The sequence below is a fragment of the Leptosomus discolor genome, chromosome 3 (assembly GCF_034619465.1).
Source record: "Leptosomus discolor isolate bLepDis1 chromosome 3, bLepDis1.hap2, whole genome shotgun sequence".
Classification (NCBI taxonomy): domain Eukaryota; kingdom Metazoa; phylum Chordata; class Aves; order Leptosomiformes; family Leptosomidae; genus Leptosomus; species Leptosomus discolor.
Window position 1 is genome coordinate 66,113,319 of NC_141393.1, and position 24,296 is coordinate 66,137,614.

A 24,296-nucleotide genomic window follows, 5' to 3' on the forward strand; every position below is an offset into this window, starting at 1 on the left:
AAAGGGGCAGCAGCCTCCTGCCCCCAACCCCATGCGTGAAGAAAGGGCAAACACAGGGTGAGCCTCCGGGGCCCTTCAGAGCACAAGCCAGCCGCCCGGCCTCCAGCACCCCCGGCAGCTGCCAGCATACCCCCACCTCCCCTCCCCGGCAGCAGGGCACAGGGGCGGCCCCACCTCCCAGCCGGACAGCTCAGACACACCCTCACGTCGCAGTCGAAGCCGAGGCGGGCAGTGGCTCCGCGCTCCCTACCCCGTCGCGCCAGGCGACCTCAGGAAGACGGTCCGAGCGCGGCCCTCCTCTCGGGCTAGGGACTTCCCCGTCCGCCACAACCCACGGCGCTGCTCCTCTCCGGCAGCTTCCACTGCCCTGGCCCCGGCCCCTCCCCGCCGCGGGTAGCGCTGGGCAAGGCCCGGCCCCCCAGGAGCTGGAGCCCCGAGGCGCTCTGGGAAATGTAGGCGGTGCCGGCCGCCTCCTCTCCCGCCGTACGTGCCCGGCCGCCACAGCCGAGCCTTCCCGCCCGCCTCCCTCCCAAATAAGAGGCGTGTGGGTACAGCGGCGTGTTCCTCGGCCTCCCCTTGCTTGCCTTTACCCGCCGCCAGGCTGTCCCTGGAGAAGATGGCAGCAGAGGAGGCCGCGGAGGCCTCTCTAGCGGAGCTGTCCCCCGAGCAGAGGCAACTGGGGGAGAACCCCGACGATGAGGAGAACCCCGACGATGAGGAGAACCCCGACGATGAGGAGAACCCCCCCGACAGCGGTGGCGAGACTGCAGCGCTCAGTGAGGATCGGTAGCGGGGGACCGTGAGCGGGCGGGTGGTGGGAGCTGGGCCTTCCATCCCCCTGAGGGGAGCAGCGCGGCGCCCGGCTGCTGCCCCCCTTCCCGGGTGTGCGCGGCCCCGCCGTGTCCGGAGGGTGCTGCGGGCGGGCGCCATGTGGAGGCGCAGGAGGGAGAAGCGCCTTCAGAGAACCTCGTGGGGATTTGAATTTACAGCCGTGTGCCTGGAGCCGCCTTTGTGCCGTCTCCTCCCGCTGCCTGCGCCATGAAGCCCCTGCGAGGTGCACGAAGCCCGGTTTTCCCTATTTTACCGACTCCGTGTAGAATTGGGCTGGGGTGGGGCCGGCGGCGGGGCCACATGTGCTCACTGCAGCGGCCCGGCCCGGGGTCTGAGCCTTGGTGGTGTCCTCGGCCTCTCCCTTCTTTCTCGGGGAGCTTTGAAACAGCAAAACCTGGGCTGGTGTCGTTCTTTCCTTTCAAATCTAACGAGGTTTTTTTATTGTTGTTGATGATCTTTTATTGTTTCAAACCGCGGTCCACAAGGTCCCGTTACAAAGCAGGGCCTGGTGGAAGTGGATGGGGATGCGATGTGTGCCATGCTGCTTCTGCCCCATACGCTTTCTCTACAGCACTTTCTGGCAAATGTGTTTAAACTGGTTGTGCCAGGTTTCCAGCCGCGCCAAAGGGGGCGTTGATGGCAGTCATTTGCTATTGCAATCTTACAGTTGAAGTGAACTGACTCTTCTCAAAAAAAAAAAAAAAAAAAAACAAACAGTTTAGTCTCTTTGAAGCAGTATGTTTGTGCATAATCAGTGATTCCTGATGGTCATTTTAAAAATTCAGCAATCTTCCTTAGGTAGCAGCGTGCTTTTCTTAACCATTTTCTGTGGAAGCGTGTAGATGTACATACGAACTATATATACTTATAGGCAGACTCTCTTTTTCAACCACTTTAACCCATATGCTTGCTCTGAAGATGCACTGTCCAACTCTAGTGGACTTCAGTCACTGCTGTGCTCTTACTGTCCGGTTTTGTAACGCTGTTACCAGCTTTTCTCACAGCAGGTGTTGTCATAATCATTCTTCTTGAGGTTTTCTTACCAACAATCCTTTTATTTCTTCATTTTCTGTTTGTTTTTCTATTAATAAAGTATGTAGAATTTATCACCAAGCATCTTGCAACTTTTTAATTGAGAAGTAGGCAGGAAATAGAAGTCTGCCTTAGGTGAGTTTTCAGCTTAAAATAGATCTGTGAGAAATACTGCAATGCTCTCTGAGTAGCAATGCTGGTCTTGATATATTTTAAGGTAGGTAGAGTAATTTTACTCGGTGCTTCTGGCTTTCTAAACGATTTCTCTTTCTTGAGGTATTCCTTCTATTTCCTCTTTCTGTTGTGGGTTTTTTTTTTAATATAATAGCAAAGATTTGTGTGCAACTGCAATGTTTAAAAGCAAACAAACAAAAAATCCCAGGGGAATCATAAAAACTGCTGTAAGTTCCTTCCAGCCCTTATTCTGTCTTCAGTAGTGGCCAGGAATTTATGGGGTTGTGAAGGAGAAACATTTAGGTATCTTAAAGAATCACCATCAAAGATGTTAGCAAAACTGATTTTTAATATGCATTTGTAAAAGTGTGACTTAAGAGAGTACGATGGCAAGGTTCACTATTATTTACTACGTGGGAGAAATATACAGAGGAAGATCGAATTAGAATCAAGCTAGAATGATTTACACAGATGTAGGGGATGAACAGGGTAACGGTAGCCCTCCTGTTGAGTCATGAGGTTCAGAATGGACCCCCTTGCTTTTGAAACTGAGAGGAGTTTAGGTACAACTATATGCAGACTTGGTCAGCAGTTCATGTCTAAAGGAATTAGGTACAGGGATTTCAGTGGTGTTGAATCAACATGCTATTGTGGGTCCTATATAACTGAGGTAGCAGCAATTTAAGGTTTAATAACTATTACAGTAAGTCATAAGATCAGATTGTATGATTCTCTAATGATACTGAAATCAGTCAATAATCAACACAGTGATTTAGTTAAAGATTCAACAAAGTTTCCTAAATCAAATTGCATACACACAGACACACACAGATAGAGATTAACTTACGAGTAAGATGTTTCTTTATCTCAAGATGATAGTAAATGTACCCAATGATCTTTCAAACCTCATGAAATCTACTTATAGTGAATTACTTTTTTCCTTCATTGGCGGATGGTGTTTGACAGTTTCTTCTTCATCAGCATCTATCAGCAGATGATCTGAATTATCTCACAAAAATCTACCTTGAAGCTCACAAAAATCTGCCCTGAGAGGCATCCCAGCTCAGGGGGAGATGCAAAGTCACAGCCCGCTGCCATCTCTGAGAGCATAAAGGGCCTTGTTTAGGATTTGTATTTATAGGGGCACAAGATGATTGACTTTGGTCAGTACTTTTTTCATTGTGGCCATTACTCTTGTCAGGCAAGAGTGGGCTGTGATCCAGGCAGGAGTTGTTTCAGGTGCGGTTAGGGAGAGCCTGATCATCCTAACTCACTGTACTGGTACCCAGGACAAGAGGGTATGGGATTGCTCCAACCCTCTGTCTCATTAGGCAAGATCAGAAAGTGACAGGTGGTCCCAACTCATTGCACTGGTAATTAAAACAAGAACACAATGTTTGCTGGGCCTGACGTTGCAGTGCAGTCTGGGGAGGGGGGCTGCACCACCACGGATGGCTAGGGAAGACTAGCAGAACAGCGCAACAAGGTGTTAGCGCATCCTCCAGAAATATCTTCAAACAAAACAGTTTGTTACTCCCTATTTTCTTAAGCCAAAGGCTGTGGTTTTGTGTTTAAAATCCCATAGTGAATTTCTCTTCCATAAAATTCTCACTTTGGCACTTGTAGGCTTGCAGCCTCTACAGCAACCTGTGGCAGGGAGGTCCACAGCATTAACAGTAGGTCATGTAGAGAACATTCTTATGCTCTAAATTTCCAGCTGATATCTCCATGTGGTGTATCCCAGTTTTCTTGCTGGAATAGCGAGTGGTTGACTTCTGTACTCTCTCTGCATCTCATGCTCTTACAGACCTCTGTCATATCCAGGCTGAAAAGTCATAGCCTGCTCTGCTGCTTCTCAATAGCTAAGAAGCAATGCCATAGCTTTGTTGTTACCCGTTTTTGAAAGTTTCCTAGTGCTACCTGTCCCTGTGAAGCTTGGGGGATCAAGGGCAATACTGTTCAATATGCAGGCTGAGCATGGCTTTCTGCACCCTTTCCTAGTACTTCCTGATGTCAGTTGGTGGGGAGAGGGATCCACTGCTTCTGAGGATTTATACCTCTTGTTTTTGTCAAAACTGTACTTTAAAATCCCAAGGTGGTAGTCCTGACTAGTGATACTCAGCTCAGAGTCCTTACATTCTTCTGGGAAATCTAGATTAGGAGGTTTTTTTTCCCCCAAGTCCACCACTTGGCTGTTTTTTTGTCATTTTTATTGACCAATCACTCAGCTTGTTAAATCCTTTTGAAATTCTTCCCTAGGCCCATTTCAGCCCTACCCTGGAGAAGTCATTCACTTGCAAATGCTGATGGCACCAGTACTTAACCCTCATCACTGCCCCTGATGATAGCAGCAAATTCCTTCCCTCCTCCCCTCCTTTTTTCAGGTTGTTTAACTAGCCATAAACAGTTCTAAACTTCTGTTCTCAAATTTTCTCAGCCGTTATTAAATTGTTATGAGTGTTTGGAGCTTCTGCTTGGCTGTATTGTCTTGCTAGTACTGCATTTTGCCAGAAAATAACATGTAAATATTTTGTTAACTTTAAACATTTGATGGGAGAGATGGGCAAATAGTTTTCTCTCCAGGATGGCATTATTTCAGTGGTTTCCAAGGATGAGTGATAATGTTGTCCCAAATCTGGGTTCTTTACCTGGTGTGCAAAAAAACAGTCAACACACAGAATCAAGATACTTGTTTTATTCCAGTTCTGGGCAGAAAAGGGTGCTAGGCGATAACTCGCAAAATCAGGACACCTGCGAAATAAACCAGGTCTTGTATATAAAATAACAACAAAGAAGAAACTGCAGTGAATGATTGGTTAGTCATTTGTCACTCCTAACTTTACTTATGAAAGCAGAAATTTACCATTCTCTTACCTCCAGACTCCTGCTGTCTTTGTTTGAGATTAGTTTGGCACCAGCAAGGTCCCCCCACTCCCACTCAGCAACTACACAAGCCCACCTGGCTGGGAAACCTGAAATTTTTGTGATGGCTGACTCTTTTTCTTTCAACAGCAATAATTCATCTCACGTTATTTTCCAACATACTGTTTGGTTTTTGTTCTCCTTCACACTTGTAGTCGTTTTTGGATGTTGGAAGCACCACATTACATGGAACAGATTAACATTTATATGTCAGCTATATCAACAACACTTTTACTGGATTTTTTTGTTTGTTTGTTTGATTTTAAGATGGCGTGGTGGCCTCTGGAAAAGTGAAGAGCAACAATCTGGATGTTAAAGTTACTGAGTCAGAATTGGAATCTGAAGAAAAGGGAACGGAAGAAGAATCCACAAAGGAATCGGATACCAACGTTTTGGATGCATCATCTGATTATCCAAGAGGTTTGCTAATAAACTCTAAGAATGTGTTGTGTGCTTGAGGAAAGTAGTGGAAAAGGTAGAAATAGTGGGGAAGAAAGGTAAAGGGAATGTCTGAAATCTCATTTTCCATACATCCGATAGCTATGGATACTTTTTCCCATGCATCTCAATAAAATGTTTTCCAAAGGAGTTGGAAATATCTTTCAAATGAGATGCCATTTTCCCCTTAACATTTCTAGAAATCACTGTGGAAATTTGCACATACACAGTGACAGAAGAGAAGTCAAGGTTACGTGAAGTATGATCTACATCAGGCTCTCTGGTGGTGCAGACCCCCAACCTCGGGCCACATTGCGATATCAGCAACAGGCATTGTTGCTATTCTTGTTAATTACAAGTTGCAGCGAGCTGGGACAATCTGGCCCTTTTTGATCTTGCCTAATGAGACAGAGGGTTGGAGCAATCCCATACCCTCCTGTCCTGGGTACCAGTACAGTGAGTTGGGATGATCAGGCTCTCCCTAACCGCACCTGAAACAACTCCTGCCTGGATCACAGCCCACTCTTGCCTGACAAGAGTAATGGCCACAATGAAAAATGTACTGACCAAAGTCAACCATCTTTTGCCCCTATAAATACCGATCCTAAGCGAGGCCCTTTGAGCTCTCAGGGACTGCAGCGGGCTGTGACTTCGCGTCTCCCCCTGAGCTGGGACACCTCTCAGGGCAGACTCTCATTGACTGCCGATAGATGCCGATGAAACAGAAAGAGTCCAAGACCGTTCGCCTGCAAAGGCCAACGAAGGGAAAGACTGTCCACTTGTAAAAGCCGATGAAGGGAAAAGTGAGTAGTTCACTATCATGAGATTTTATAAATTCCTAGAGATCATTGGGTAGCAAAAATTGGCTATAATCTGCAGAAAAGGAAACATCTTAGTCATGGGTTAACCTCTGTTATTTCTCTGTGTGTGTGATTTGATGAGAGAACTTTGTGGAATCCTTAACTAAGTCACTGCATTGATTATAACCAATGAGCAATTGTTGACTGATTAAGTATTGCTAGAAAATCATACAGCCTGATCTTAGGATTTACTGGAACAGTGTTACTGAATTTTAAATGGCTGCTACTTTAAAGTTACATAGCACCCATAATGCCATGTTAAACTGATACCACTGAAATCCCTGTACCAAATTCTTAGACATAAACCGTTGACCAAGTCTGGGACTAAGGTTGGATCTAGCTGCACCTCAACTCCTCTCTGAGACAAAGTTTAGAAAGCAAGGAAGGTCCACTCTGAGCCTCATGACTCAACAGGAAGGCCTACCTGACCCCTTTCATTCACAATCTCTGTATAAAATCATTCTAGCTCAACTCCCAAGTTGATTTTTCCATTGTGTATTTCTCCCGTGGAGTAAGTAGTAGAGTGAACCTTGCATCGAACTTTGTTAAGTCACGCTTTTACAAATTCATATTAAAAATCAATTTTGCTAATTATCTTTCATGATGATTCTTTAAGCAACCTAAAACACTTCTCCGCAAGAAGGCTCTGATGCTAAAAGCACCATGGAGAGCAGAGAAAACCTGTTGTATCTGAGTGCTGAAATTAAAAGCTAGGAATTACTTTTAGCCCTAGCTTTAAAAGTGATGTCTGTATTTTGAGCACATTGATCAATTGCTATCTTTGTTTCACATAAGAAAACCTGAAGGCTAATCTTGTAAAAACATTGTAAAGGTTTAAAATTGCTACAGAATTGGTGTTACTGTAAATGAGATGTTTTGTGTGCTGAAACAGATAAAGCTGATTTATTGGATAAGCGAATTCTCTTGTTTTTAACAAATATTCCATTGTTCCCATTGACTAATACACTAATAAGTTGAAAAATCAGGAAGTAAATTTAAATGTTAAACAGTCTAGTGAAGAGGGGGGGAGTGATAGAACTTAGTATAACCTGGCTACATAGTGAACAATTGTTACTTATAGCTGGTCCACTTCTAGATGATGCCAGACAGTTCATAGGATGTTTTTATACTGCTTTATGAATGACTCAGAGTCACTAATGATGCTGAGCAGTAAAATCAGGAGTAAGTGGAATATGGCTTGATCTTTTCAGCTTGCTTTTTCAAATGAAGGTCTTCCCAATTTGAGAAATTTGTGTGAGCATTAAAAAGGAAGTAGAAATATGTGGAAATACATGGATCTTATTAAAGAATCATCCAGAGATTCATGTTGTAGTCATTCCTTCTACCATAGTGGTTGAAGAATACAAACAAATATTCCAGTTGGTACTGTAGTCATTCTCTAATAGTGTTTAGATTTGAAATTATGCATAGAAAAATAGCAGTAAACTAAAAATAAGTTTTTAACTGAGGATGTTTAACTTGTAAATATTTCTGCTTTTTAGAGAAACATATTTCAATTCAAAGACATCTTGCTGATCTAGAGAAACTAGCTAACCTGAAAGAAGGTGAGTTTACCATGGCAGTATCCCAGAACACAGATCTTCATGCTACAGGTATTTACGTTTATTCTTGGTTTTTGTTTTTAGCAAACTACCTATATTTATAGTGCTTGAAGACTAGGGTTTCATTAAAAAAAAATAGCTTTATGATTTGTCCCCTTACTTATCAAATGTTGTACTTCTTAAGTAAATTTAAGGCCTTATTCTTTCCCTTTCATCTTTTTCATTTGCATTGTAGCATTTCTAATGTTGGCCATGCGCACGTATCAGCAAAATGTCAGTTCTAGCAGCTTGGTGACATTTTTATTTTCCTTTAAGTGCCACAATAACAGGGAAGCTAATTGTTGTCTTTGCAGTGTTTAAATGTCTGTTTAAATAAATATGTAATCTCTTTTGGATTTTTATTTTTATTTCCTTCCCCCCACACACTATTAATTCTTGATCCAGATGTGCATTGAAGGATTGCTTTAAGACTGCAAAGTGTTTTTATCACAACGTTTTAGTTTTCCTCTGATTACATGTATGTATGTAGTGCTGGTAATGGCAGCCCTTGCAACTGGAAAAAAAACAAACAAACAAACAAAAAAAACCCCAAAACCGTCAGGGTCCACATAGGCTCTACATCGTGTGGCTCTTCTGCCTTAATCATCTTTTAGAGTGGCCACTGGTGGAAATAATAGCTTACCTCCATGTCTGTTTAATTTTACTAACAAATATGCCAAAATCTTATAGAGAGTTTGTTCTGTTTTTAACTAGGAGATAGATTATAAGTATCTCATAAGCTTGGTACTTAGAGTTGCTGCTAAACCCAGTTACATGTAAATGCATGATAAGAAACTTGTTGTTCCTGTGCCTATTCTCAACAGTAATTTTTTTTTTCTTCTGCCATTTGTAAATGGACTGACTTGTGTTTATTACCATTGCCTCATGTAATTGATACTCAGTAAATCATAATTCAACAAAAGAGGCTGATCAATATCAGAAAACACTGATAATTTATGTGGTGAGGTGTAGACTGCTTCTGTTGGCTTCAGTGGCATGGGACTCTGCATGGACCTAGTAATCCACTCGTTAAAAAAGGTCACAAAAAAGGAATTTTGCTGTTGTGCAATCTGAAGAAAAGTAATTACTATAGATGCCCATGTTGTGTGGCATGTTGCAGTATTCATCCTGTCCTGTTCTAACATGTAGAAGCTTTTCTGCTAAATTGTGCATGAGGTTGTTTGACACTCAGCAGTCTTAACACCCAGTAGCAGATGTGTGCATGCTCTGATACATAATTCCTCTGTACAGCTCTAGAACACACATCTCCCAATAGCTATTTTTTATTTAGGTTAGTACTTCAAGTGTTTCTACACCTTTGATGTCAGATAATCTTGCCTTTGCTTTTTTGTGCCTTAGGCAGGACTTCCAAGAAGAAAAAGTATTTTGACATAGAGTACGTTATCTTTTTTGCAGCTTAAAAAGACACCAGGTGCTTGTTTTATCTAAAAGATTCAGGAGGAGGAAAGATGGATTCTTGTTCTATCCTCTTCAGTTGGGGTTTTTTGAAACTTTGCAAGTCTCTAGACTTCATCTATAAAATTGTTATTCTGTAGTACTCTTCGGAAGTTGCATTAGTCTTATGTTGCTGGACTAAAACATGCTAGAAACCAAGAACTAAAGGTTGTAGAAATTAATGATATTTAAAGTAATCATGGTTCTTGTCTCTATTTTATGGAGGAGAAAGAAGCAATCCATAAATTTGAAGTTTGTATGTGCCTGAAATAAAATAATCTCTGGGGAAATTCATCTTTGAGTCCCACTGATAGGATCTTTGTTCTTTTTGCTCTTAGCGTGCATCTCTATTAACGTGAGTGGTAACTGCATTTCATATGTTTCTCATGCTTTTTTTATTGATTTGTATTTTCAGATGAAAAGAAGCCTTGTCCATTGTGTCCTGAGGAGAAATACAAAGCTTGCTATAGTCATAAACTCCATCGCCACCTTCAGAATTTTCACTGGAAAGTTTCTGTTGAATTTGAAGGTAATGGCAATCATATTTGAATAGTAAATATTAAATTGTCAACGTGTAAAACATTGTTCTGTGTTTTATCTTTTTAAATTCCTCTTGACTTAAGAATCTTGTTACGAGCTCTGAATTAGAGCCATATTTTGACATAATGAATTTTGACCTGGGATGTAAGATGTAAAAGTAAAGAAGCTCTGTATTCCTGTACATGCAAAAATACAGTTACAGTTGTGCATTTTTTCATTTGAAAAAAAAATTGCTTGGCATGTCATGAAAATTACTATAAAATTTAAAATAGATCTATAATGAAAATTACTTTTATTAAAGTTGTGTTTATATTGGTAATAATCACACACGTGCACAGTCATTTTTGGCTCATTCATAAAAATTCCATGGTTTCAGATAAATACTTGAAGTATTTATTTAGTATCGGTACTTAGTAGCCTTATCTGTTTTTTAACAAACTGATCTGCTTGTAAGATGCATTAAAATGTTTAAGAAGGGAAAGAAAGCGACCAGTATGGTTTGGTTTTGGTTTGGTGTTGTTTTTTTTGTTTTTGTTTTGTTTTTTTTTTTTGTTTTGGTTTTTTAAAAGATCTAGGTGTATAAGTTTGTGGGAAATAAAATTACTACTTAAACTAAAATTATCTGACTGGAGTTCTGGTTTTTTTTGTGCATTAGCAGGTATCTTTTTTGGTTTTGTTTTTCTTTAAACTGTGGAACATAGGTTTTATAGGAGTCTTCACACAAATCTTTTAGCCAGGTAACAATACTTTTGTAACATACTCACAAGTACTTTTGAAAGTTACATACTGTGTAGCCTGAAGACTTGACGTAGCTTTGTAGGATGCGATAAATTGCCCTGTGCAGAGGGTGAATGTACCAAATACTTGGTGATGTTCTCTTATTGCCGTCTTGTGGCAATATCTGGGAATCCTGAATCACAGAATGTTAAGGGTTAAGGGTTCGAAGTGACCTCTGGAGATCTAGTCCAACCCCCCTGCTGAAGCAGGTTCATCTAGAGCAGGTTGCACAGGACTGCATCCAGGCGGGTTTTGAATGTCTCCAGGGAAGGAGACTCTACAACCTCCCTGGGCAGCCTGTTCAGTGTTCTGTCACCCCCACAGTAAAGAAGTTTTTTCTCATGTTCAGATGGAATTTCCTGTGCTCCAGTTTGTGCCCATTGCCCCTTGTTCTGTCACTGGGCACCACTGAAAAGTCTGGCCCCATCCTCTTGATGCCCACCCTTGAGATATTTATAAGCATTGATAAGGTCCCTTCTCAGTCTTCTCTTCTCTTCTCCCTGTGGGATAGGACATACACATTCTGTTTACTTGCTGTACTGTGATGTGACAAGAATTTGTTTTCCAGGGTACAGAATGTGCATCTGTTACTTACCTTGTCGTCCAGTAAAACCAAACCTTGTTGGAGACCAGGTAAAAATGCTGAATCACATAAATAATTATTACCTTATGAAGTGGAGGAAATGAGTGATTTAGGGGAACTTTTGCTATCCACTTAGTCACAAAAAGCATCTTGCTATCCAGTGTGGGATACCAAAAGCTTATTGGTCCAGAATATAAATGTTTTTTATAACCCTTGGGTAGCTGAATGTAGTTGTATCTCTCTTATTTTGGTGGGTAGCTGCCTAGATCATGTAAAACACTGTCACAGTTCAGAGTAAGCAGCAGCTTTGTGTGGAAGAGATGAAGGGTTCATTAGCCCAGGTGATGGATGCTTCTCAGTTCCTTCCTGATGTGCTTGAGTATATGGAGTATTGGCAGAGTTTAATTGCTGTGGAGCTGTGGCAGGATAGCTGTGCTGTGCTGGCTCTGCGGATATGATTATTTACAGTCTCTGTGGCTGTAGATTCAAAATACTTTTTATGCACTAGAGGTAACAGGCAAATGACTTGTTTATATGCCTGTGTTCAGGTATGGTTCTACTTCAGCCATGTTTATATATTCTGAAACTACGTATGTTCTATTTTACAGACATGTTCAAAGATGGGAGCCCATTACCATTGTATCATCTGCTCAGCAACTATCACACGAAGAACTGACATGATAAGTCATATTAACCGTCATGTGAATAAAGGAGAAACTGAATCAAGGTTTATTACAGGTAAGTTCTTACTTAAATGTTATAAAAAGATTGAACGTTTTATGTAGCACATGCAATAACTATATGTGGGTGAGAGACATGAGGAAAAATTCTGAAACAGGTTTAGCTTTACTAATGAGAAACCGGCCCTTAATATTTCAGAACTCTTTTTTTTTTTTTTTTTTTCCTCAAAGATGTAGCAGTGTTGTGATTTAGTCTCTGTATTGATCAGTTAGTCTGTTCTTAGTGATAAATAATACTCCCTTCACGATTAGTTTAATGTTGTAAATACATGCTTCTGTGTCCCCAAAAGAATGGGGGACATGGCATCCATAAAATGAAGTCTGTGCAGAGAATTTCATGCCTCTGTATTTGTCTGTCTTCATAACACAGTCTAGAGTACATCTTTCTGCAATATAAAAATCCTTTGCTTTTTATCCAAATTGCATCAGCATGGATTCACAAAACAAGATGATGTTTTTACCAGTCCCGGAGAGTCATGACAGATGTGTCAGTAGTTCTTTGGTAAATTACAATCCTACTGGACTTTCTCCAGAATTAGACTTTTTCTAAACTTGGATAAACTAGATAAACATTTTAAATAATTGAAATGCCAAATCTTGAAAATTAATTTTATTTCCTTTATTTTTGCAAGTTGTGTGTTCTCTGCAGCTGTTAATTAAAAAGCATGTAATCTATTAGCTGCTGTGTAAAAATAAAGGGGTTTTTTGCTACAGCCCAGACTGTTACTGTTGAAAATTAGTCTGTTTTCTTTGTCTCTGTGTAGGTGTATGGATTTTATCTAGATAGAATATAGTAAAAATGATCCTGGGAGCTATGAGGTTCACACTACTTTGTTAGCAATATGTGGTTTAGGAATAGTAGTTTAGTGTCTGAGCATCAGTTTGCGTGTCTGAAGTGATACTAGTACTAGCTATACCATTAACTTAAACAGAGTTTGTGTTGTGAAATGTATTCATCTCTGTATGGTTCCCTTCAGACCTGTTAGTAAATAATGACCCAGTTGTCATTTTTTAACAAAATGTGTGTGGCTGTTTTTCCTCATAGGGAGAGGAGAAATTCAGAGATCAGGTATTTCATGCTTTGTAGGTGCTTCAGCAACACTTGGGGGTTGTGAATGTGGAGCACATGGTGGAGCGCATGGTAGAGCATTAGAGCAGTTCACAGATAAGGAATCTCTGTGTTTGAAAGCACTGAGAGGTAGGCAGGCTGAGCAGTGAAAGGTATCTAGCTGATAGCTAACAAATTTTTCCTGGTTGTTCTTTTTGGGGAATTTTGCTACTAGACTGGGGATAAATTGCTTAGAGGAATAACTCATAGGCATGTGCCTACAGCCATCAAATCAGAAAGCTTGTTTTGCCACAGACTATTTTATACAAAGCTTCAGTGCTGAAATTGCCCTATGCTTGTGCTGTTTATACACATTTCATGAAGCTGTTTGATAACTTAGAGATGAGATCAAGGATTTTGAGGGAGTTTTTCAGTTCATTGATATATGTTCAGGACTATGTTAATAGAGTTTTAATTAGCAATGTGTTATGTCTGACATGCAAAACAAATGTGCTAAGCTTAAGGCTCAGGCTCTTGCTTTCTTAAATTTCAGTGGATACATAGGAGCCCAACTGAGAAACAAATCTGATGTTTTATGGGTAGAAAATTTTGGTAGAGCTTGATCCTTCTGTGCCACTCCTAGGACTAGAAGATTAATTGTCACCTGCTTTTTTTGCCCTATGTACTTTTTAACTGATCCATGTGCTAGTTTCAATTCCAGCATAGCCAAGACTTCTTGCTATATAGGAGCAAATTTACAGTTTAATTTATCAAATGTGCTAATGTTAATTTCAATTCTCACTCTTTCCTTCCTCCTGTCATGTAAAAGGGTAACGAGTTTGATCCCTGGCTGAGGGAGGCCCTCCTGTTGAGTCACGAGGTTCAGAGTGGACCCCTTTGCTCTCTAAACTCCTTACAGAGGAGCCTAGGTGTGGCCAGATCCACCCTTAGCCCAAGGCCTGGGGAGGAGAGAGATGTAGGCCTGTCGACCTGTCTGTGTAGTTGTAATTCTCTTCCTCAAAAATAGAAGATTGTAAAGACTAATTTTATACCTGCTGATGAGGTGGGATTGAGTCATATCTCGTGTGCTGATGGGCTCCTAGCAGGCTAATGGTGCTATTAATTAAGGGGTAGCAGGGGCGGAAAGGAAAGCCAATGCTTCTCTGGTTTTGTTGGTACAACCTCTGGCAATTAGGCCTTGTCTTCAGCTTTGTTGATGCAGCCTCTGGCTACAAGACCTTTGCCCGGTCCCAGTAGTAATTGGGCTGGGTTGTAAAACATCCAGATCACCAGGTTGTAAAATCCAGCATCTGTGCTGTGTCTTGGCCAGATAAGCAAAATGCTCATCCTTCCTCCCCTGCTCATTGTCAGGTAAAGGATAAGTGCACTAATTAGCCTGCGTTCCTGTCCAAGGCTGGTAGAAGATAAGCACATTAATTGGCCTGCATTGGTAGAAGATCAGCACACTTAACTGGCCTGCATTCCTGTTCCATGGCGAGCTGGGCAGTTTTCCCACACGCCCACAATTGCTTTCTTTTAGTTCCTGCTCCCAAGTCTTCTCATGAAGTGCTGAAAGAGTCGGCCACAGATGTGCGGGTTCTTCCCAACTACTCCACACCTCAGAAAACAGATTCCTATTTTAATCCTAAAATGAAACTCAACAGGTAAGAGAACAAGGAGTGGGAGAAGGCACCAGAGGAGTGGTGAGTTTGTAGTGAAAAGTACTCAATGTGTTTTTGAAAAGCAAATCCTGCAAAACTTTTGTTCAGAGGGCTGGAGAAATAGTTTTCCATTAGAAAACTCTTCTTGACAAATAATATTTAAGCCAAAGAACACTATATGGGAAATACTGTCACTTCTGAAGCAATTAAATGTTTTTCTGTAATGAGTAGTTTAAGGAGAACAACATTTGAAAGGAGCACGCTTGAAAACTAACTTAAGTGTATACAATTAAGATGTTTTTTCTGTGCATCTCCACAAGATACTATGTATGGTCACTGCTCTCCTCTAACTGCACAGCAGCATACATATAATTGTTTTCAAATTCTAGGCCTTTTTCTCTTGGGGCTCAGATTCTCTCAAGTGTCTTCTCATTATTTGCATTGAAAAAGATGAAGGAAGAAACATTGTCTTTTTTTAAGGAGAGTCATAAATGGTGTCTGTACCACAACTAAAAGGTATGAGCATTGACAGCAACGCATGGGACTCTGCTTCAGCCTGTGCTGACCCCTTACGTTCTCAGTGCTGTTAATATTTGAGCTTCCAGGTTTAAAGTTAGCTCAGATACCTCTGTGAAAGCTAAGGCATGCCTCTGAAGAAGGCCATTGCAACTAAGGTTATGGCCATGTCTAAAAGAACGAGGCCTGTTCCTCAAGACAGTGGAATTTCATACTGCTCTACAGTAATTTCTGACGTTTTTAAACACAGAGCCATTAGTAGGGTAGTATCAGACTGTCCTAAGAATATAAGAAAAGCGCTATTTACTTTTGAATGCTAGCCACTTTTTCCAGTGTTAAAGTAACTAGTGAGTTGATTCAAGATCTTACCTTATGAATATCCTGCTGTAGAATTAAACTTTTAAGGGTAGTTGAGGTTTTTTAATTTACAATTCTTCCATATAAAAGATAGAGTTTAGCTTAAATGTTCTGGTATTGTGTTCAAGGGAGATAATTAAGGAAAAGGAAGGAAAAATATTTTTTTCAACTTACTATGACCTTTCTTTTTTTAAGGCAATTGATATTCTGCGCACTAGCTGTTCTAGCCGAGGAACGTAAACCAATAGAATGTTTGGATGCTTTTGGTGCCACTGGTAAAGTAATTTTCTTTAATCTTTTGGCTAATATCCAATAGTATGAAGCTGCAGAAATCTATAGTAACTGACATGGTGTATTCAAAAATAATGTGACGTACACAATAATTTTCCTCCTTAGGCAGGCAGTCATTAGCTTCCATAGAAAAAAAAACAGGTATCAAGAGCCTGGTATTAGGCCTTTTAAAAAGACTGTAAATAATATTAAATCAAAGTTTAGTGGTCTTCTTAAAATCAGTTGCCTTAATGTCCATGAAATGGCATCTTCATAAACTTGCGTCCAAGGTCACAGATCTCTTCTGACTCCGTGGCTGTGGAATTTGGCTGTGAAATCAACCTGTGGTTTAAAAATGGTGATGAATCCAAGCTTCTTTATCAGAATCATCTCCTAATTGATTGCAAAAATTCTGAACATGAACTAAATTTAAAGTGGTTATGTCTGTGTCTATTAACCATCTGAAATAAAAATCCAAAGAGGTCTGGATTGTTGCTTCATTATCAGCCAGCTACTGTAAACTTAAGGTCATAGTTGAGAACAGTGGTAACTGCTTAGCATTTTCCATAAAAATTCTTGATAATGGATGTATCAACATTCTGAACTAGGCCAGACTTCACAAGTGCAACCTGTCCTGTACTTCAATGTGATCATAGGCTTTACTATGAAAGTCAGCAATAAATACTTGGAGGCAGCCTAAAAATCTTCACAGTGCCACAAACCTCATGTTTGTGGTTTATGGTGGTCTGTCACAGGGGTCTGTCTGCTACATAGGAGCGTTCAACAAGCCCAGGAGCTTTTCTGCAGATTTGGGATCCAGCTTGCTGCAAAATGTCAAGTCTTTTGGTCTATAGCCCAAATTATCATATAAGAAGGTGCCAAACAGACTGTCCCTTTACCTACCCCTGTGCTGAGGCAGAAGGTCACCAACACATTTTTGCAGGAACATGACAAAATTTGCATCACACACATTTCTGTATTATAAGCATTTTAAAGGATGACTTTTTTTTTCTTAGCTAGTTCAGTGACACAGAAACCCACTCTGTTCTGTCATGGAGTTACAATTCTGTCTTTCCTTAGGTATAATGGGATTACAATGGGCAAAGCATCTCAAAAGTTCTGTGAAAGTCACTATTAATGATTGTAACGAAAATTCTGTGATGATGATTCGGGAAAACTGCCATTTAAACAAAATTAAGGTGAGACTGAACACTAAGGAGGACGACAATGATGAAGCTATGGGAGATGGAGAAGAAAATACTGACAGCATTGAGGTGACAAAAATGGATGCCAACGTTATAATGCATTTGAGATCATTTGATTTTATGTAAGTGTTGAATGTTTCTGTTCATAATTTTCTGCTTTGATAATGACACAACCCACCCCATCTCCCAGTGTGTGATTATTTAGGGAAGTTGGAATGAAAGAATCAACGAACAGGTAGTTTAACTTTAACTCTGTCCCAGAAATGGTGTGGGAACAGAACTTTAATCTTCAATGTTTTAGAAATAGCTGAAAAAATGACATCTACGGTGGACTATAAAAGTACATGAAAATTTGAAGCTAAACTTTCTTTTAATAACTTCATCGTATGTTTGATAAAGAGAAATGTCAAATGAGTCTTTTATATTTTTTTTGTGAAAACTTTTTAAATTAGTTTTAAATTCATATCTTTGCATGTTGTCATGTAGGATTTTATTGCATCTCTTGTTTTAATCCATTTTGCAGCATATTCATTTTTAATTAAAGTAGGCTAGTTCTTCCAAGTTGGGTTTATAGATTCATACATTCAAAACCTGTACAGATCAAAGTAATTAGATTTTTTTATTATTATTTTAATCAATTAACATCCAGATCTAAGCAGAAGGTATTCAGGCTGAAAATTTGGCTAATTATTTAGTATGTAAACTGGAATACATACATTTGAAGCAACTTTCGTTTTTAGAAATTTCCCTTTGTTTTAAGATGAAGGTAAGCATCAGGCCAGCATTGTTGTAACTTGAATTAGTCAGTGGGTCAGGATGCAAGAAACAGTACTTGCTGGCTTTGTGGCAATGTGTATTTTCCAGCACAATGCTTTCCTGGCTCTTGCAATTTGACACTTAAGTATTCATGAGAGGTGTGCTGTATATTTTAGTCCTGTTTCCTCCTTTTGTTTTAAATATAAGGACCATAGATGAAGATTATAAAATAGTGTTTTCCTCAGTTTAAAGCTAAACTCTTGAGCATTTATAATTACTCAGTGGTACTTTGTTTCTTTTCAGCCATTTGGACCCCTTTGGAACTTCTGTGAATTATCTGGATTCTGCCTTTAGAAATGTGAGAAATCTTGGAATTGTGTCATTGACATCCACAGACATCAGTTCTCTATATGCAAAGGCTCAACACGTTGCCCTGCGTCATTATGGATGTAATATTGTCAGAACAGAGTACTACAAGGAACTGGCAGCCAGAATAGTAATTGCTGCTGTGACAAGGTAGTGCTAAATCATCTCAAATTATGGGGAAAAAAAATACTAGAAAATTATTAGTGATAAGAATCTTAAGACTGCTGCTGTAGGTTGTACCTGTTCAGTTTCCAGAATTCCCTAATTCTAAAAGCTGGGCTTCTTGATACAAAACTAACGTTTCATATTTTATGTGTGCTGGTATGGGATAATGTAAATTTTAAACAAAAACACTGGGCAAGGTGAAAAATGTGTAAATAGGGTTAGGGGTTTGGGATGGTGGGGAGTGGTTCTGGTGGTGGGGAGGCATGGTAATAGAAAAAGTAATACCCAGACTTGCCTATCTGCAAACTCTTTTATTCCTCGATCGGTTTTGTCATTTTGGTGCTGCATAGGACTCTGTAGATACTAAGCTGCTTGAATGGCATCTAGCTGAGCATTATGGTTAGACTTGCTCCAATGGAAACTGATGTTCCCTTCAGATCCTTGTGCTTGAAGTTAAAAAGATACATGTAGTTACTAAGTTGTAAAACTAGTCATTTGCATATAGATATTCTTAGTAAATTCAGTGTTGAATAATGAAGGTGTATAAAGCTGGTCCCTAATTTAGAGGGAAAAATGATACAGGCAAGAGTATGAGTATGGGACAACTGCTCAGGAAAGACAGGGGGATGAAATAAAGCACACAGAGGTCTTCAGAATGCCAGAGCAAAAATACTGACCTGAATATGTTTAGATTTTACTTCTCTATCTCCCTGCGTATGTGAAGCTGCTCCCTGCAGAATGCTCTTAGATACAGACATGCTGCTCAAGCAAAGTTTTAATTGTGTTCTGGGTTACATGCTCCAACGCTACCCTGAAGATTCCTTCTTCCTTCTCAATGATCACCTATTCGGGAACTGCTCACTTGCCTTCCCACAGTCCTTATTTAATGAACATTCAATGACTTACCATCATGTGTGTCCCTTGAAATTTCTGCTTTCTCAGATTTTCATGTAGTTTCTTTATAATTTTTGGTGCAATATCCTGGCAATAAGTAGGTGTTTGGATAGGAAGATTATGCAGATGGCAGACCAATATTTCTAGACATGATAAAAAGTGAAACAAGATCTGCTTAGCCTTACAGCAAGTAGACAAAACTACGGACTTAAGAAACACTTCCTCCTGATCACTTTCTCAGATCTCTAGTATCTCCTTCTAGAAACTGGATGAGCTCAAGAATCTACCATCAGGTTCAGATCTTGGTCTGCTGATTTCAGTACAACATGGGTTTGTGTTTGTTTTTCCTTCACAGAGCTGCCGCTCGCTGTAACAAAGGCATTGAAGTTTTACTCGCAGTAGCTCTAGAACATTTTGTTCTAGTAGTGGTCAGAGTTTTAAGGGGACCATCCCCTGCGGATGATTCAGCAAAGAAAATAAGATACCTCATCCATTGCCAGTGGTGTGAAGAGAGAATTTTTCAGAAAGAGGGTAATATGGTAGAAGGTAAATGGCACTTTTTTTTTCCACTATAAAAGGTCTTGATTTCTGTATCTCAGTTTTGTGCTTGTTTAGGCCTTGTTTACATTTACATCCCTTTAGTAAAGTAGTAACTCCCTTTAAGGTAACAATGAGTGTATTGTATGAGCTGGAGAAGGTACCATGCTTTATGGGAGTGGGTTAGATATCTGCATGGATTTTGCTGTACATGTACTGGATTTGTTTCTAGACAGGACATGCTCCAACTAGCTGTAGCTGCTGAAGCTGCCAGAATGCCAGATACATCCATGGATCTGTCTTTTCAGTAACAGGCATGAAGAGTGGGACAGTCTCTGCTGCTGTTTGGTTCTCCCCATACAGTGGCAGCTTGACAGATTTTGGTGCCAGATTGCTTTTCTACTGTTCGTTTTAGTTACCTGAAAACGTAATGGACTAAACAATATCACTTTCCCCTCAGATGAGGGTGTATTCTGCCTGGCCTTGAGCAGTATCTGTACATGCCTGATGGAAATATCTTGGCAGGTGTGGTAGGAAAGGTATGCAACATTCCTGTAATTGATCTAAGACTTGGTAAATGAAGGCAGCCTTTAGGTTAAAAACCAACTGTTCGTTGGCTGTCTCTATACAGGAGTATACTATTTCAAAACAACTTAAATCCTGTTTTTCTGTTGTAGAAAACCCTTATCAGCAGCTGCCCTGTGATTGTCATGGCAGTATGCCTGGGAAGACAGCAGTAGTTCTTGGTCCTCTCTGGTGAGTTCAGAACACGATACAGAATTGGAGAATAATTTAGGTTGGAAGGACCTCTGGAGGTCAACTATGCAGTCACATAATAAAAATGCAAGTCTACCTGGGTATTTTAGCACTACAAAATTTAGCAATCAGGAGGAATCCAGGAAACATATCATCGATTTTAATTCAGTAGGGTATTTAGTTTTTGCTTTTGTCCATATGGAGTTCAAACCAGTTAAGAAATTTGTTTTAAATTTCACATTCAGTGCAACTTAACTAATAAAGAGAACCTGGCAGTGTGTTCCTCTAGTTGCCAAGTGTTAAGCAGCAGTTTATCACTTGATATTTGTGGACAATTTATTTAGTAAATCCTTACATGTGCTGATGATAATAATTAATACTTAAAATTTTCTCTCGTGAGAAACAAGGCTAAATCCTTCTGTTTAGTCTTTTAACCATTCCAAAGCAGTTTTAAAAATGGTTGACAATTGACAGTACCTTTCTTCTGGGAGTTAAATTACTTAATGTGGTAAGGCATGTCACTAGTGGAAATACAGTTACTACTGTTGAGATGTTGATTTTTCAATGTAAGACCAATGTTACTGTCCTTGGAAACAAAGCGATTCAATATTATTAAGAACACAGTTGGCACAGATGCAGCACTTCAGTGTAATATAATTGCCGATCAATTTGGGTGAGAGATTTTTTAGAGCAACTTTCTTTTGCTTTCATTAAGAAGTCTTAACTCTTCACTTGTCTTGTATTTCATAGGTCAGGAGCCCTCTTCAATGCTGGATTCCTCAGAAGAATGTATTTTGAGGCTGTCCAGTATGGTTTGGATGAAGCACAGTCACTTTTGAAGACATTAGTTTGCGAAGCTGAGTGCACAACTTTAAAACATTATTCTACCCATGGTCCTTATGATGAGAACAAACAAGGTAAGAAAAATGGCACACTGTTCACAAAAAAACCCTCTGCCTTTGTGGTGATTTGGAGAGGTACTGCTCTTTAACTTACTAACAGCAGTGCATACATAAAAAGGTCAAGAAAACGCTGGTCGCTTTGGATACAGCATGGGACTTGTCAGCTCTTGTCAGATGGTCTTTGGTGCTGCAAAAAGAGTAGGGTCTGTCAGAGGCAGAGTGCTGGATTTAGACATCTTTAATCAGTATGGCAGGTCTTAAACCAAGTAAACATAATGCAATGTCACGGTTTAGTCCCAGACAGTAACTAAGCACCACACAGCTGCTTGCTCACTCCTCCCCACAGTGGGATGGAGAGGAGAAAATATAACAAAAGGCTTGTGGGTTAAGATGAGGACAGGGAGGGCTCACTCACCAATTACGGTCACAGGCAAAAAGACAGACTTGAGCTGGGGAAAAAACATCAATTTAATTTGAACACCAATAATAATACTAATATACCAATTAAATCAGTGCAGGATAATGACAAATACAGCCACATCATAATAAAACACCTTCCCCCCACCCCTCCTTTCTTGGGCTCAGGTCTGCTCCTGATTTTTCTACCTCCTGCCCCCACAGTGGTGCAGGGGGAGTGGGGGTTGTGATCAGTTCATCGCAGATTCTCTGCCGTTCCTTCCTCCTCAGGGGGAGGACTCCTTGCACTCTTGCCCTGCCCCAGCATGGGGTCCCTCCCGCCGGAGACAGTCCTCCATGAGCTTCTCTAACATGAGTCCTTCCCACAAGCTGCAGCTCTTTACAGACTGCTCCAGCGTGAGTCTCTTCTACCAGGTGCAGTCCTCCCAGCAATGGACTGCTCCAGCACAGGCCTCCCTTGGAGTCACAGCCTTCTTTGGGCACAGCCACTGCTCCATCATGGGGTCATCCATGGCCTGCAGGTGGGCATCTGCTCCACCATTAACCTCCATGGGCTGCAGGGGGTCAGCCTGCCATCTCACCACAGGTTGCAGGGGAATCTCTGCCTCGTGCATCTGCCCGCCGCCTCCTTCACTGACCTGGGTGTCCACATGGTTGCTTCTCATGTCCCACTCCTCTGTTCCAGCTTGCCTAGCAGGCTTTTGCCCCTCTTAAATATGTTATCTTTGAGGTGCTGATTGCCTTGGCCTTGGCCAGGGGCAGGTCTGACAACTTGGAGCCAGGGGAGCTTCTAGAAGCCTCTCACAGGAGCCACCCCTGTAGCCTCTCCCCCACTACCAAAACCCTGCCCCCCACAAACCCAACACGTGCAGGCAGGTTGACTGCCGTGAAATCCAGCATGTTCCCTGAAGGAGATGGAAATACTAAGTGTCTGCTAGTTCTTTGGTGTATCCTGATCCCAACCTGAGAGCATGTGCTGTTAGGAAGAGAAGACTTCAGCTGCCATGCTCTGCATTCTCTGCAGAGATTGCGAATCAGTGTGCTAAAAGAAATGACTTTGTGTATGGGAATGCTGTTCTACTATTAAATAAAATTGTATTTTCAATATCCCCTGTAAATTCAACTTACTGAGTTAGTAAGTAAAAGTTAACCCATATGTATGCTTAGTACTACACCACCTTCTTTAGGCCAGAATGTATTATTTCTTTCTGTTTAACCAAGGCATTTTGCCATTCTTGCAGTAGAAGTAATTTTGACTTTTAATTGTATTCTAGAAGAGTGTGGGGTATATATTAAAACACCAAATGCTTCTCCTGACTCCTACTCGGTACTTGGTAAGTAGATAATTTTGGTGTAGCTCTTAGCAGTTTCAAATTAAACTATAGTTTAAATGATGACTAAGCCAACCTAGCATTCACTTTTTTTTAAATTTACCAATGCTGGGACTTGGGATTTATTTTCCCACTGAATACTGATTTTACTTTACCTTCATCCAGACTCATACTCACTGGTAAAAGCAGAATGCTAAATACTCGATGAAGCCTTCCTGACTTCACTTTTTATTACTGAAAATGGCATGTTAATTAAATTCAGGCTAGATCTTAACTCTGCAAAACACTAGGTTATAAAAGCAGATACAGAGTGTAGTTGCTATGTGGCTTTTTTTGTATGTACTGTCTTTGGCTTCACTGGCATTTTTTTGTTCTCATTGAATATTCACTGGTTTCACTGGCATTTTTTGTGGTCCAGGAAAAAGAAAGAATGATGAAGTGATTCAAAATTCAGCCAAGCGACAAAAATCTGAGAACAGTGCTGAGCACCCTGCATTTTACTACAATATCCACAGACACAGTATTAAAGGAATGAACATGCCAAAGTAAGGTTTTCCTTTATGTTCCAGTCTTAATGACAACTGATATAACTTGTATTGAATCATCAGCATTATTAGCACATTAACTCCTTTTTAAATGGTTGTGTTTTGATATTTTTTTTTTCCAGGTTAAATAAGTTCTTAAACTATCTCTCTGAAGCTGGATACAGAGTAAGCAGAACCCACTTTGATCCTATGGGAGTTCGCACAAATGCACCCTTGGCACAATTTAAGACTGTTCTTATGAAGTACAGCACTCCCACGTACACGGTGGGGCAGGCAGAAGATGCCGAGTTTCTGGAAGATGATAAATCTGGAGTTGCTGCTGCCATGTTCACAAAAGACTACCCTACTCACGGTGCAGCTGAGTAATGCAAATCATTTTGTTCATAGATCAGGATCTTACAGACTTGCAAGTACGCCCTGTTCAAGTAAGGCAGTACTTTTGACCAAACTGGGTTCTGAAAACCTGAGTTGCCTGCTATTTTAATTTGAAAGGACATTTTAGAGTAACTTACCCCTGATCACAGCGTTTTTGGTCAAGGTACTGTTACTGTGAGAAGGTCTCAGAGACAGTTACTTGCTTTTACACTCACATCCACTTTCACACTGAGGTTCTGTGG

At 40.5% G+C, this 24,296-nt stretch overlaps 2 protein-coding genes across 6 annotated transcripts in view; one reads left to right on the plus strand and one right to left on the minus strand.

Annotated features, from left to right (window-relative positions):
* SWT1 (SWT1 RNA endoribonuclease homolog) overlaps nt 1-313 on the minus strand; it is a 40,994-nt gene extending 40,681 nt beyond the window's left edge. The window contains exon 1 of one of the 2 annotated variants that reach the window (XM_086462322.1): nt 251-313. The gene's annotated coding sequence lies outside the window, so the exon portion shown is untranslated. Of the gene's footprint in view, nt 1-200 lie in introns of both variants that reach the window. The other variant, XM_086462321.1, reaches the window with a different exon arrangement.
* A 259-nt stretch (nt 314-572) lies between these two features.
* TRMT1L (tRNA methyltransferase 1L) lies at nt 573-24,296 on the plus strand. 4 transcript variants are annotated; one of them, XM_086463404.1, is made up of 16 exons: nt 573-776; nt 5,227-5,379; nt 7,760-7,822; nt 9,729-9,842; nt 11,199-11,263; nt 11,822-11,951; nt 14,542-14,665; nt 15,731-15,810; nt 16,886-17,132; nt 18,070-18,282; nt 19,547-19,737; nt 20,406-20,484; nt 21,235-21,401; nt 23,078-23,137; nt 23,553-23,679; nt 23,802-24,296. In XM_086463404.1, exons 1-16 carry the CDS (start codon nt 617-619, stop codon nt 24,043-24,045), a joined length of 2,217 nt encoding a protein of 738 aa, XP_086319530.1. In that variant the 5' UTR covers nt 573-616; the 3' UTR covers nt 24,046-24,296. The 4 variants fall into 4 exon arrangements, with proteins under 4 accessions (XP_086319530.1, XP_086319531.1, XP_086319532.1 ...); XM_086463405.1 differs by having other exon boundaries at nt 759-776; nt 7,760-7,870; XM_086463406.1 differs by lacking the exons at nt 573-776; nt 5,227-5,379 and adding an exon at nt 6,177-6,200 and having other exon boundaries at nt 7,760-7,870.

What these genes read in the sequence shown, in the direction of transcription:
- TRMT1L (XM_086463404.1), top strand. Translation starts at nt 617, where the DNA reads ATGGCAGCAGAGGAGGCCGCGGAGGCCTCTCTAGCGGAGCTGTCCCCC. An exon ending in CCTAAAATGAAACTCAACAG is followed by an intron (nt 14,666 to 15,730) that starts GTAAGAGAACAA and finishes TCTTTTTTTAAG; the next exon opens with GCAATTGATATTCTGCGCAC. An exon ending in GGATGCTTTTGGTGCCACTG is followed by an intron (nt 15,811 to 16,885) that starts GTAAAGTAATTT and finishes GTCTTTCCTTAG; the next exon opens with GTATAATGGGATTACAATGG.